Below are 14,643 nucleotides of genomic sequence, written 5' to 3' on the forward strand. Positions count from 1 at the left end.
TATGGCACACTTGGTGCAACTTTCAATAGGGAAATGCTAGGATTTATTCCAGGCTTGACAGGTTTTATGCCAATAAGTATTTTTTCTCTTTTCCTCTAGACATCTCTAGAAATATTGTTCGGGTTATTGCCACCACTTTGTCTGATCATCACCCTATTTTGTCTAAGGTTAATTTTAATAGTAGTCCGCTTCAACACAAGTCTAGAAGTAGTAAATTCATCTTAGACACTAGTCTCCTCATGGATGAGGATGTTCTTGCTGATGTGCAGATTATTAGAGGTATCAATAGAATTAACCTTCAGCACCTTTCCCATCTTGATAGATGGAAAACTTACCTTTCTTCATGGAGGATTTTTTTTTAAACCATTGGTCAAAAAAAGGCTAAGGATTATAGATTTGTTGAAAAACAATTATCTTCTGAATTGCAAATAGCTGAGAACAACATCCAAAGGGATTCCTCCAATTTGGATCTTCTCTCCCATGTTATGGCTGCCAAAGATGCTCTTAGGAAGCATCAACAAGTTAGGATTCATGGAGCCAGGATCAGATCTAGAGCCCACTAGCTCCAACATGGGGACAGGGGTTCAAAAGTTTTCTTCAATCTTCTTAAACATAAACATATTAAAGAGTCCATTAATAGACTCTCAATTGATAATCAAGACATTTCAAACCCTGAGATTATTATTCAGGCTTTTGCTAATTATTACAAGACTCTTTTTACTTTAGAGGACTCCTCTGAGGCTGAGTCTTCAAGAAATAAATGCAAAATGCTTATTCCTAAAAAGTTGGACTCGAAGGATATTGTTGTGCTTGCTAAAGATATCTCTATTGAGGAGATTGAGGGAGCTATCAAGGCTCTCAATGATGATAAGGCCCCGGGCCCTGATGGTTTTCCTGTTGAGTTCTATAAACCCAATATCAATTGGATCTATAAGGATCTCCATGACTTATACTCTGAAGCTTTGTCTATTGGCTCCTTGGGACAGGATGTTAATAGAGGGATCATTAAGCTCCTCCCCAAGGATGGAGATAAGACCCTCATTAGGGATTGGAGGTCGATTACCCTTCTTAATGTGTCATATAAGATTTTAGCTAAAATTATGGCTCTTAGGTTAGTCAATATTCTTCCTAAATTTGTTAGCTCTACCCAAACTGGTTTCATCAAGGGTAGATATATTCTCAAGAATCTCATAACTAGTTGGGAAGCCATGGAGTGGTCTAAATGCTCACACCAAAACTCGGCCATGCCTCTTTTGGATTTTGAAAAGGCTTATGATAGGGTTGAATGGAGGTTTATTCTTTTGATGCTAGATGCCTTTGATTTCCCTCCCTCCTTTTGTAATACTGTGCAAGTGCTTCTTAGTGATGCTTGTGCTCAAGTTGAAGTTAACGATGTTCTTTTTGCTCCTTTTTCTCTAGGGAGATCCATTAGACAAGGGTGCCCTCTGGCACCATCTCTTTTTGTGATTGTTTCGGAGGCTCTCTTCTATATTCTCAGAGATAATTCTTTATCTCCTGATGTCAGAGGTATCTATTTGCCTAATGATGAAGAGCTCATCAATTGCCAGTTTGCGGATGATACCGCGTTGTTCTTTGAGCTTTCAGAAAGCAATTTTAAGGCTTTGCAATATAAACTTAGTTTCTTTTGTTCTATATCTGGGGCTAAAATATCTCAAGCCAAATCAGTTTGTTTGGGGTGGGATGTGTAGCCCCCAGATTGGTTTCCTCAATACAATTTTCTTTGGAGAGGCCCCAATAAGATCACTAGATATCTTGGTATCCCTTTCTCAGTGGATCCTGCCCTCAAGGACATGTGGTCATGGGTTAAAGAGAAGATTGATAAGAAACTTAACAAATGGCATAATAGGGCATTATCTCTGGCAGGCAGAATTCAAGTTTGCCAAAAGATGTTGTCCTCCTACACCATTTACTATTCCTCTGCATGGTTTTTTAACAATTATCAGATTACTGAAATTTAGAAGTCCATCAAACAATTTCTTTGGTCTAATGGAAAGGGTAATAATAAAATTCATTATGTTAGGTGGGCTTGGTGCCACACTGACAAGGCCCTTGGGGGACTTGGGCTAAAGGACTTAAGAATTCAAGGTATTGCCCTATCTGCCAAATGGATTTTTCAATCCATGGAGGGTGACTATCCTTGGAAAGTGTTAGTTAGAAATAACATTGAAAGGGGTGTGCCTAAGAAAGTCAAATCTTGGACTAATCTCCCCTTTTGCAACCTCATTATTGGTAACTTTTCTGTCATGGTCCAAGGTTCCATAGTTTATAGATCTATTTGGAATGCTTGGGACCATGTTAGGAAATTCATCACTAACAAAGATTTTCATTGTAATGATCAACTCCATGGTGAAAGATCAATTTGGTGCAATCTTCACCTAAATGGTAAACTTTTGGCCCTTACCCAAGGGTGTTCTGCCAGATTGTGGGCTAAGAAAGGTATTAAACAGTTCATAGATCTCTTTGAGAAGAACCAAATCACTCCTTGGGATGAGCTTAAAAATAAATATGATATCCCTGATTCCCATAAAAGAACTTATAACATGATTGTGCAAACTGTTAATGGTCTTCTCACTATATGCCATGTTGATTCTCAAAGGCACCTAAAGTGTAAATGGCCTGGTGGAGTTGTCACGAATCTGCTTAAGGCCAAGAATATATACAGAATCCTTGATTGTAATACTAACATTCTCTGACAGATCTAGAAATGCAGGAATGAGGAAAGATACCAAGGTAAGCCAAAGGACCTTATTGAATTTTTTTGAAAGCTCACTTATTTTAAACTTTCTTTGCAAGTGCAAGCTACTTTGCTGATCGAGCAAGACAAGATGAGACGGTTCCTTTATGATGGGCATGCTGCTTTTAAGCATGGATACCAATGGCGTAGAACCTTGGATGATCTGCAAGCTTTTGAGCAAGCTTGCATTGGGCTAAATAGAAAAATCCGTAAGAAAGTGAATGCTAGAAAGGATGATTTATTCAGACCGATGCAGATTCAAGAACATAAAAGCGTCGTTTGGATGGAGGGTCCCTTAGGTTGGACTACCTGGGTGGTCAATTACTATGATGTTCTTAGTTAGCTAGTCTTTCTCCTCTTTTTGTTATGTTGTACAGCTGAATCTGTTATTCCTTAGTGAGGCTTGGCCTTCTTGTTGACTTTTGTGGTGGTACTTTGGTTGCTCTTTTTGTTCTGAAACTATTATATCTAATAGGCGGAAAAAAAAAAAAAAAAAAAAAAAAAAAAACCGTACGAGCATGTTACAGTTATACATCAAACCAAACCACCCTATCTCTCTCGAAAACCAATTAACTGTCGATTTCTTGTTTCGTACTCGATGATTTCTCCGGATCCTAACATGTACAAGCGCACTCCGCAAATTTAATAACCATATACACAAAACAAATATATAAAAAATCGTCACTCTCAACGTCTAGTTACTATCAGGGCCACGTATTCTTCACGTAGTGGCGGTGACGCATATGAGATGTGACCTGGCTGTCATTTACAACCGCTCTATGCTCAATTTTCCACACTTCAATCACTAGCTTTGGAAACTTATGTTCATTTCTTCATTATAGTCGCCCCATTGAGCAGCCTGTGATTTTTTATGACAACAAAACCAAGTTCACGCGTACACTTGTATAGCCTCCTGTAAGATTTCTAGCGTCTTAAATTCTCTATTGAGGCTACATTTCCTTCTTACCCTGCTTAACCCATTTCCTTCAATTAGATGTTACAAATGCTACCCTGAAATTAGGGATCGTCTGTCATGAGTATTGAATTCGGTAGAACATCATGCAATCTCGGATCGACCTTATTCTCGTGCTTATACTCTTTCATTCTTATATATACACTGATAGTTTATCATTATCTTCATGAAATTCTTCAATTCTTGTACTGATTACCTTAGAAGTAATATAGCCTTAACTTTTGGTTTCAGAGTTAATGGTTACTTTGTTTTTAATATGACTGTGATAGTACCAAATGGGTTTTTTTTTTTTTTTTCTGTGCAGGGGTTTCGAAGAGAATGAAAGCTTTGAGCGTCTAATTTTGTCAGCTCTGTGAGAAATTACAATGGATTCCAATCGCTTAAGCCGAAGGCTGCAATGTGCTGTAAGGAGAGAAGTCAAAGAGAAGGAGTGTAAACGTCCACGAACAGACGACAACTCGGGAGGAGAGCTTTTAGATATGGCAGAAAAGGAGAGTAATTTGTGTGGGCCAGGAGATGATAGTGAGGTAGAAGAGTTTTCCTCCTTGTTGGACAGAATTCAATCGATGAGAAAACTTTTCAAGCATAAGCAAATGAATTTGTCTTCTACGACCAAGAATGTGGGTTGCAAAGATGTCAAACTGACATCTCAATGGAAGCCCTCATTCATTTGGGAGGATTTCTCAGTGGCTAGCCCATCTGCACAAATTCATTTAACAGACAACAACGAAGGCTGTTCTGGACGATCCTTTACTCCATATGTTGAATCAGATAAGCATGTGAAAAGTTTTGATTTAAATGTAAAGGCCACCCACGAAAACTGTGTTTAATTTCTTCCGATTCTGTTTGTTCATCTCAAATTCTGTTGGTGTTTGGGAGCCCGTATGAATTTTCTGTAATGAATTGAGAAAATGAATATTCTGTACAACATTAATCTGTATGACTTTGAAAAATCCAACTTACGTTTCTCGGATTTTGTATGATATTGGAATTTTATTTTGAATGTTTTTATGTGCATGTGACAATTAATGTAGATAGTAAAGTTGTCTAATTAATGTAGATAGTAAAGTTGTCTAATTAATGTAGATAGTAAACTTGTCTAGTTATGTATCTGAATTAAAATAATCACATTTAGATGGCTTAAATATCATATATTAAGGTTTGATTCTTATATTTAAAGCTTTAATAGTCAAATTTGACTTTTTTTTACAAGCTTGATTTCTTACTTAGTGTATGATTGTTAAGGATGGCAATGATGGGTTGGAATTATACATAGATTTCACATAAGGTAATGCTTAAAGTTTTTTAAAGTATTAGATCAATGAAAGTTGGAATTATACATAGAATTCACATAAGGTAATGTTTGAAGTTTAAAGTTTTTGAAGTGTTAGATAGCAGCCAAAGGAACATGGGGCTGTCCGTGGAGTACAAAAAGGCTGAAAGATCAGCAGGAGTTTATCTCCCAATTATCTAACTGATACAAAATTCTAAAATAGAGCAATCATTAACATGAGTCGTGTTACTAACCAACAAAATAAAATGGAAAAACATACAACCAACAAAGGGACATATTGTTGCTATCTAGTACTTGATCATATACATATATAATAAAATTTAGTAAGGTACCAAGTTCAGAGTGATCAAAAACATAAAAATATGAAAAAGCATAACCAGGGCTAGCTACTTGCACTCATTTCTAGTTCCTCATTTTTCTTCTCTTTAGGCTATTCATTGTTAACGTCCACCCCCTCCTCTTTGATAGGTTTGTCTAGAGTGTCTTCAATGTCTTCAACCAATCCTCCACCAGGAAGGCATAAGTTGAGCAGGTACTTTTTCTCTCCTTCCCCAAATCCTTCTCATCCTTATTCACCTACACGAAACAAAGAGTAGTGGCAGCCAAATGCATGATTTTCATGGATAATTCAGCAAGGGTGTCAAATATTAGATGCCAATGTGGTTGTCCACCATCTCCCTCAACGAGTGCTCTCACCTCTCTAGGCGAATCATGCTTTGGCTTTGGTCATGACTATGCTTCCCTTAAAGGCAAAGTTAAATAGGCTATTAAAATTAAACTATTCTGGTTAAAATTAGTATTAGGGTTTATTAAGGGTTTTATTAAGATTATGATATTAATTTCATAGTTATGATTTAATCTAAAATCAAAATGAGAGATGAGTTAGGATTATGAATAAATGAAGTTAGGATTTAAGTTAGGGTTATGATTAAGATAGGTTTTAGACTTTCAATGAGAATTAGTGTTTAATTAGGAATTTGAAGATGTTATTTATCACATCTCTCATCAATTGCATAAATAGGGAAACATCTAATATTAGAGTTGTTGTTAAAGTATATATATTAATTTTATGGTTATTATTTAATTTAAAATATGAGTTACAGATGAGTAAATATTATGTTAGGATTAAATTTGTGCTATGATTAAGAATGGAGTTAGACTTTTGATGAGCATTAGTGTTCAATTAAGAACTTGGAGATGTTATATATCACGTTTTCATTAAGAACATAAGTATGGAAGCTTTTAATATTAGTGTCACTATTAAAGTAGGATATTAATTTTGTGGTTAGAACTTAATTTGAAATAAGAATTAGGGATGAGTTAAAATTCTATATAAATTAAGTTAGAATTTAACTTAGTGTTATGATTAGGATTGGAGTTAGAATTTTTATGTGCATTGGTGTTCAATAATGAATTTTGGACATGTTGTATGTCACACCTTTCATCTAAATTATTCCAAAAGTCTCTTTGGTTATTTGATGCAGTACATAAATGACACATCATGTATAAATCAGAAAAATAGAAATTTTAATTTTTGGGTATTTTTCTATGTTTTAGAAAATTACATTTAAAGATACCTTAGAGTAGAACATGGGGTTGAAACCATTTTGCATTCCTAAATATGATATGACAAAGAAAGACTATCAATACTGTAAAATTAGATCTCCTCAAGACCTTTCCAACAATGTACACCATGTGAAAAATTTAACTATTGCAGTCACTAATTATTAATCTTGACTATCGTAAACGATTATTAAACTGCTAAAAACAAATTCTCAGCTAATATCGAAAAATAACACAACTGCAACTTAACTTATAAAATATGGAAAGAAATGCGCAACACAATGAACACAATATTTTCGGACAAATTGTACCTAGAAAAACCCCTAGGGGAAAACTAGTTCTATAGATGAAAAATTATATTAAACTTCAGCAAATCAAGAGATACAAAATTCCTTGCCTCTTACTGGCAGAATTCTAACAACCTCCTAATTTATCCTACTGATATTCCTCACTGCTATTCCCACGCTAACATTGCACCCTTGCTAACACTGCAAGACTATGTGCTAACACTGCAAACGTTTCTCCAAACTTCATTGTTCTCCAAATGCCCCCTAGACCCGCTTTTATACTACTCTCGTTGGTAAACCAACGGCTGAGATTGATTTACAATCGACGGTGGAGATATAAAACAACTTACCAACCCTAACAAAATTTGTTTCTAGTTGCTTCTAAAAGAAGTCAATTATTTAATAAATAATTGTCCTTGCTCTAACCAATTTGTTAGCAAAAAAAATTAGATACTAAATAATATCGTATGGACAAAGAGCTGTCCAAGCTAACAAAAACTAACACTCCCTCTTAGCAAGGAAGCTGTTCTGCAAGACACCTAACTTATCTCTGAAGAAGATAAATTTTGCCTTCCCAATGCCTTAGTCAGAATGTCTACTACCTACTCCTCTGTAGGTGTGTACTGTAGCTGAACAACTCCCCTTTGTACACAATTGCTGATGAAGTGATATTTGATATCTATATGTTTAGACCTGTCATGAAACACTGGATTCTCAAACAACTTGATGCAACTCTGATTATCACAATGTATCATAGTAGTCTCAACCTTCTGACGAAACAAAGCTACTAACAACTTTCAAAGCCATATAGTTTCACATGTCGCCATGCTAGCTGCTATGTATTCTGCTTCTGCTGAACTTAGAGCCATAGGCTTTTGCTTCCTACTGAACCAAGATACAATTCCTGATCCCAAGTTGAAACAACAACCTGAAGTGCTCCTTTTGTCTATTGTACTTCCTACCCAATCTGCGTCAGTATAGCCTATTAACCTAATACATTCACCTCGAACATATCTGATCCCATACTCGACTGTACCATGCAAGTAACGTAGCACATGCTTAGCCACTATCCAATGCATTCTCTTTGGTTCAACCATGAATTGACTAAGAGCGTTTACTGCAAATGTTATATCTAGCCTAGTGTTGACCAAATACATAAGTGAACCAATCAACTATCTATATAAAGTGGGATCTACATCTTTCTCCTTCGATGTATCTACCTTCCTCCAATTCGTGATCATGGGTGTAGACATGGATTTGCAATCCTCCATCCCAAATTTCTTCAAGATTTCAATGCAATATTTCCCTTGACCAAGGAAAATCTCCCCATCTGTCTGCCACACTTCCATGCCTAGAAAGTAGTGCATAAGTCCTAAATCCTTCATCTTGAACTCTTCTGCAAGGTTCCTCTTGCAATCCACTATGAGCCCTAGTGAACTTGTAAGAAATAGGTCATCCACATAAAGAACAAGAATGAGAATCTCACCCCCAACCATCAAGTAGTAGAGGTTAGCATCTGCTTCACTCTTCACAAAGCCCATTTTCTGCAAGTATGTATCAATGCGCTCATACCACGCTCTAGGAGCCTGCTTGAGTCTGTATAATGATTTCTTCAATCTACACATGTAGGTCTCTTTTTTGTGTGCTACAAAGCCTTCTGGTTGTTCTATGTATACCTCCTCCTTCAACTCACCATTAAGGAATGCTATCTTGACATCCATTTGATGGATTTGCCATCCCATCTGTGCTGCAAGTGATATTACAGCTCGTATAGAAGTATACCTGGGAACTGGAGAAAATGTCTCCTCATAGTCTATTCCCTCATTCTAAGAGAACCTCTTTTCCAAGAACCTCGCCTTGTATTTCTCAATGCTACCATCTACACCGTATTTTATCTTATAGATCCAGCATGATCCAACTACAGCCCTATCTGTTGGTATAGGTACTACCTCCCACACATCATTCTGCATTATTGAAGAATATTTCTCAACCATAACATCTCACCATACCTGATGTTTTGCAGCTTCTTGATAGCTAGAAGGTTCACTATCTACCAACTGACTAACTAATGCCACATAGTCATTGAACTTGGTTGGTTGTCTTCACTGTCTAGTACTCTTCCTAGGAGCTACCACAAACTCTTGAGTATCCCTTTGTGTATCTGGAACCACATGGTTCTTGTTGCCAACTGTAGAGGATGAAATGTCAACCTCTAAGTCTTCTAGATGCATTTCCTGTTGCACCTGTTGCTCCATACTCTGTGAATCTTCACTAACTGAGTCTACTCTCGTACTGGTAACTGTACTTGAGCTTTGTTTCTTTTGACTTGGTCTTAGAGCTTCTATTGGCTGCTCACTCTGATCATTTGCTGGAAAATCTCTGGATCTCCTAAATGCCTTGTCCTCCATGAACTTGACATCCCAGCTGACAATAATTCTTTTAGTCCCCAGAATGAAAATCTTTTATGCCTTTGAGGTCTCACTATACCCAACAAAGTAACCCCCTCTCTGTAGTCTGATCTAACTTTGTACGTGTATCTCCAAGAATATGGCAATATGCCAAACTCCTGAATATCCTAAAGTGACTAACATCTGGCTTCTTCCCTGTGAAAGCCTCCTCTGGTGTCATCTTCCCTAGCACCTTGTGTGGAACTCTATTCTGAATGTAGATTGTTGTATTACACGCCTCTACCCACAAGTAACAGGGCATTTCCTGGTCATGTAGCATAGCTCTTGCTGCCTCCGATATAGAATGATTCTTCCTCTCAGCAACTCCATTTTGCTGTGGATTGTAAGGAATAGTCCATTCTCTCTTGATTCCTTCTTTGGTACATAACTCCTGGAAGACATTTCCTTTGTACTCGCCTCCATTGTCTGACCAAAGAACCTTTATCTTCTTTCTTGTTGAGTTCTCCACAATAGCCTTAAACTCTTGGAATTGACTGAAAACCTCATCTTTAGTCTTCAAGAAGTATATCTAGGTCTTTCTAGAGAAATCATCAATAAAAGTAACATAGTACTCATATCCTCTGAGAGATTTCATCGACATCGATCCAAAAACATTTGAATGTACTAGATCAAGAACACCCTTAGATCTGGTGTCACTCCTCGGAAAAGATTCTTTCACAAACTTCCCCAACACACATCCCTTACATACATCGTCATGCTATGTGCTCACCTCTGGAACACTTTTCATCATCTGATGAAGCAATCTAAGTGTTCCATGATGAATATGGCCCATCCTCCTATGGCATAGCTCTCTAAGATCTCTAGGATTACTATTGCTCATAAGTGCCTTAGGAGTATCAAACTCTAATCTATAAAGGTGACCACTCCTAACTCCAATAGTTATGGGTGATTTTCAATCCTTGTGCTTAATCAACACATTTGTCCCTCTAAAGAGTACATTATACCCCCTATCCTAAAGATCAGATATAGAAATCAAATTCATACCCAAGCTTGGCACATATAACACATCATGAAGTGGAATTATCTTTCCATTCTCCCTCTGAAACTGAACAGTCCCTTTCCCAACAAGGTTGAGTTTGGACAAGTTTCCCATAGAAATCTGGATGTTGGTGTCCTCCTCCTTGTAACTGGAGAAGTACTCTCTAATTCCTGTCATATCAAATGACGCCCCACTATCTATATACCAAACACACTGTGAGGTTAAGCTAACCATACAAGCTATGAGTGCAAACTCATCTTCCATTCTATTGGAGAGCTCTTCCACACTTGTTGAAGCTGCCACCTGCTTCTTACCCTTCTTCCTCTCTGGGCAATCACTGACATAGTGGCCAAACTCGTGACATCCAAAGAACATGACCTTCAAAAGGTCCTTCTTCTTCTTATCACTTTGTGAATTTGATCCTTTGCTAGATCCCTTCTTTGCTTTCCCTTTACCCGCTAGGGAAACATTCTCTTGTTCCACCTCATTTTTCTGACTCTTGTTGGCCCCATTCACAAGACTTAGTCTAAACTCCTCCTGAGTGAAATCAGTCCATAGTCGATTCCAACTCGATAAAGTATCTCGTCCACTGACAACTTGAACAAAGAAACTCCATTGTTTACTAAACCCATTTAGGGCTATTCTCACTAGCTCGTCATCGCTTGGTCTATCTCCAATAGCTGCTAACTCATCCTTGACAAGTCTGAGCCTGGTAAGGTAACTTGTGACGTCTTCTCCCTGATTCATTCGGGTATTCTTTAGCTTCTCTCTAAGAATCAACTTCATGTTGGTGGTAGCATTCTGGTATAGATTCAGAATGGCATCCCACATCTTCTTTGTCGTATCTAGCTCTGTGATATGTGGAACAATATGATCCTTGACACCATCAAGGATAATCCTCCTCACTTTGGCATCGTCCTTCCTATATGCTGCAAGTTGTGTTGCATCCGTTGGTATAGGTACAACACTGGTAGCATAATCCTTGATACCATTCTCTTCCAACAATAAAGAAATTCTGGCCTTCCAGACACCAAAATTTGAGGCACCATCCAATCTATCCTGATCTCTCAAACCAGCTGAAGCCATCTCAAGGGTTTAAAGCAATAATAAATCTAAAGAGATCAAAATTTTCTTTCCTAGGGCAAAACTCTTCTACCCTTAACAATGCTCTGATACCATGTGAAAAATTTAACTATTTCAGTCACTGATTATTAATCTCCTATCATAAATGATTATTAAACTGCTGAAAACAAATTCTCAGCTAATATTGAAAAATAACACAACTGCAACTTCACTTATAAAATATGAAAAGAAATGCGCAATACAATGAACACAATATTTTCAGACAAATTGTCCCTGGAAAAAACCCTAAGGGAAAACCAGTTCTACAGATGGGAAATTATATTAAACTTTAACAAATCAAGAGATACAAAATTCCTTGCCTCTTACTAGCAAAATTTTGACAACCTCCTAATTTATCTTGCTGATATTCCTCATTGCTATTCCCACTCTAACACTACGACCTTGCTAACACTACAAACGTTTCTCCAAACTTCATTGTTCTCCAAATGCCCCCTAGACCCCCTTTTATACTACTCTCGTTGGTAAACCAACGACCGAGATTGATTTACAATCGATGGTGGAGATATAAAACAACTTACCAACCCTAACAAAATTGGTTTCTAGTTACTTCTAAAAGAAGTCAATTATTTAATAAATAATTGTCCTTGCTCTAACCAATTTGTTAGGAAAAAAAATTAGATACTAAATAATAGCATATGGACAAACAGTTGTCCAAGCTAACAAAAACTAATAGACAATTAAGAATTGTGTGTAGCGAGTAAAAATGTTAACACACATCAAAGTTGGGGTAACAAAATGCTAAAATACAATAATTTTTCTCCCCAATATTACAAGTCTATTTTTTGTCAAAATACTTCATCTTCTAAAGTATTCCCACTAGGAGAGAACAAAGTATTAGTAGTGTAGAGTTTGTGGAAATGGTGAGAAGAAAAAACTAAAGAAAATATGGCAGTGTGCAACCTGTCAACAATGTACAGGTTCTAATGTCTCGGCATTAGGATTCCCCTTTCCATATTCTACCATGGTTAAACATGTCCAAGCCAATGTTGCATCATTCAAAATGTAAGAGGTCTGCTTTCATTAAGGAAACATATTTCATTTTCATTGATGGTCATGCTTAAGTAGACTTTTTGTGAGTTTGCAATCATCTCTATCCATAGAAAATGAAGTAGAAAAGAAAGGGGAGTTAGGAATTTATTGTCGGATGATGGTGAGGTAGTTTGAAAAGGAATCAAATGAAACCCATGTTGTGCCCATAAAAAAGAGAATAATGATGCAAGATTTGAAATGTACAAGATAAATATTTCATCCACCATGATGAGGATCCCATATTCTATAGTATAGATCCATTTGCAATTGTATTTACGAGATTTTGTCAAAGGTATATATTTCTATACGAAAGATCTAAAGGAACATTGTCAAAAAAGGGTGGGCTTTTGGAGATTTCAATTATATCTAGAATTTCTATTATAGGAGTTGTACTCATTTTCTAGTAAACTACAATATAACTTTACTTGCACCCCCTAACCCTAGTCTTGTTAATTGCACATATATCACAGAAGTAATATATTGGACTATGCCTATGTTTTTTATTCTCTACATGTCTCTTCTCTCTTGATAATCTATTTAATGTTCCACCTCTTTATGAAGAAGAGGTCACTATCATTTATTGATTTTTAAGATGTTAAAGTTTATCAATGTTCACAAACTATTAGATTATTTCTAATTATTAGATAACTGTTTGTGAGTAATTTTTTTTAGTAATAGTTATTTTAGCATTATATTGAAGTTATTTTCCATGTTAGCCTTAAATAATTATTCTCATGTGAATTATGAATATTTTTTTACAATAAGGTCTAAAGGCTATCAACTACGTTGAATGAAGCCTAATTAAGATCCATTTTGGTAAAGGACCCTCAATGGTGGCCTTAGTTACTTTTTGACTCAGAGCTAGAAAATGTACCAACTCTCTAATTAGCTCTTAAATGACATTTTAAATTAGTTTGGTAGGATTAAATAAGATTTGGACATGATGCATTCAACCACCTAGTGGTGATCATGAGCACAAGTGATGCAAAATTTCAAAGTTCCTCAAAAGTAGCAAAATTTTTACTTTCACAACATTGTACCAAGAAATGTAAAAATAGGCTCAACTTCTATTATGACCATGTGTAACTACACCAACATCTAGATAAATGGCCTTGTAAAAAATTTGTGATGGTTTTTGATTGATGGAGGTAATACAACCACTTTTATGTAACTTCAATTAACACTATTACTTTCTTTTTCCAAATTTCCTTGACTATTTTATACTTTAGATAATAATGTACATATTGTTTAGACTTTGAATTTTACTTGGTCTTCAAGCCACATGACTTAGCTAACTAGACAATTTACTTTTATGACCTGAATTTCTTTTGTAACGAAGACACTTTTTAAAAGTCAAATTAACCTTTAAAACCTATGATTTGGAGATCAAATAGATGTATGATAGCATTCCATGATGGAAAACCCTCAACCATTATTTGAATGTAGGGATAGGATGTATAACAATAGTTTCACATCATTTTGGCCTAGCCAAGACTATTTTTATAATTTGCAAGTTATCCTAGAGGTTGATCATTGTGTAGTGGTGATCTAGGAAAGTAAAGAAAGGAGTCCTCTATCTATTTGAATATTTAGAAAAACTAGGGAGGGCATGCGGTCTGAATGGGTTATCCTAATATTTAGATGTACCGATTCAACTTTCACTTACTTCAAACAACTTAAAAAATCTCATTAAACATCTTTGTCCATATAGAAAGTCACCAACAAGTTAACATTATGTTCATTACTTAACTCTCTATTCAATATATTTGGAAAAATAGTAAACTAAATAATAGTAAATAACATGCATCACACATATATGACACTATTATTTTACATGGAAAACCAATTTGGGAAAAAATAATAAGTAACATGCTACCACTATTCACTCATCTAAAGTGATCTTGGTTATGATCCAACCTGATAAAGGTTACAAATCACACTATTTGGTGTAAGCCTATTTTGAGAGTTAAACACCCTATTAGGAGTGGTCTTGTTGTAGGACTTTGTACCGTTACATTAGAGTGTCACCTTGATTATTGGATTTACAAATTGACATGTAGATCAACCATGATAAAAGGATTTCAAAAGCCACAATGGTTAGAAATCAACACCAGGTTTGATTTGTAAAATAAAATCACTTTCAAAATTCAAA

At 36.0% G+C, this 14,643-nt stretch overlaps 1 protein-coding gene across 1 annotated transcript; it reads left to right on the forward strand.

The window, feature by feature from the left end:
• The first annotated feature begins 3,559 nt into the window (after positions 1 to 3,559).
• Positions 3,560 to 4,779, forward strand: LOC149554906 (uncharacterized). Its single transcript, XM_089833547.1, has 2 exons — positions 3,560 to 3,931; positions 4,033 to 4,779. Exon 2 carries the CDS (start codon positions 4,094 to 4,096, stop codon positions 4,556 to 4,558), a length of 465 nt encoding a protein of 154 aa, XP_089689673.1. The 5' UTR covers positions 3,560 to 3,931; positions 4,033 to 4,093; the 3' UTR covers positions 4,559 to 4,779.
• The last annotated feature ends 9,864 nt before the right edge of the window (positions 4,780 to 14,643 follow it).

Source organism: Cupressus sempervirens, chromosome 5 (genome assembly GCF_028749045.1).
Source record: "Cupressus sempervirens isolate cs-2001-9-10 chromosome 5, ASM2874904v1, whole genome shotgun sequence".
Classification (NCBI taxonomy): domain Eukaryota; kingdom Viridiplantae; phylum Streptophyta; class Pinopsida; order Cupressales; family Cupressaceae; genus Cupressus; species Cupressus sempervirens.

Coding starts and splice junctions, on each gene's coding strand:
- LOC149554906 (XM_089833547.1), top strand. CDS start 4,094: ATGGATTCCAATCGCTTAAGCCGAAGGCTGCAATGTGCTGTAAGGAGA.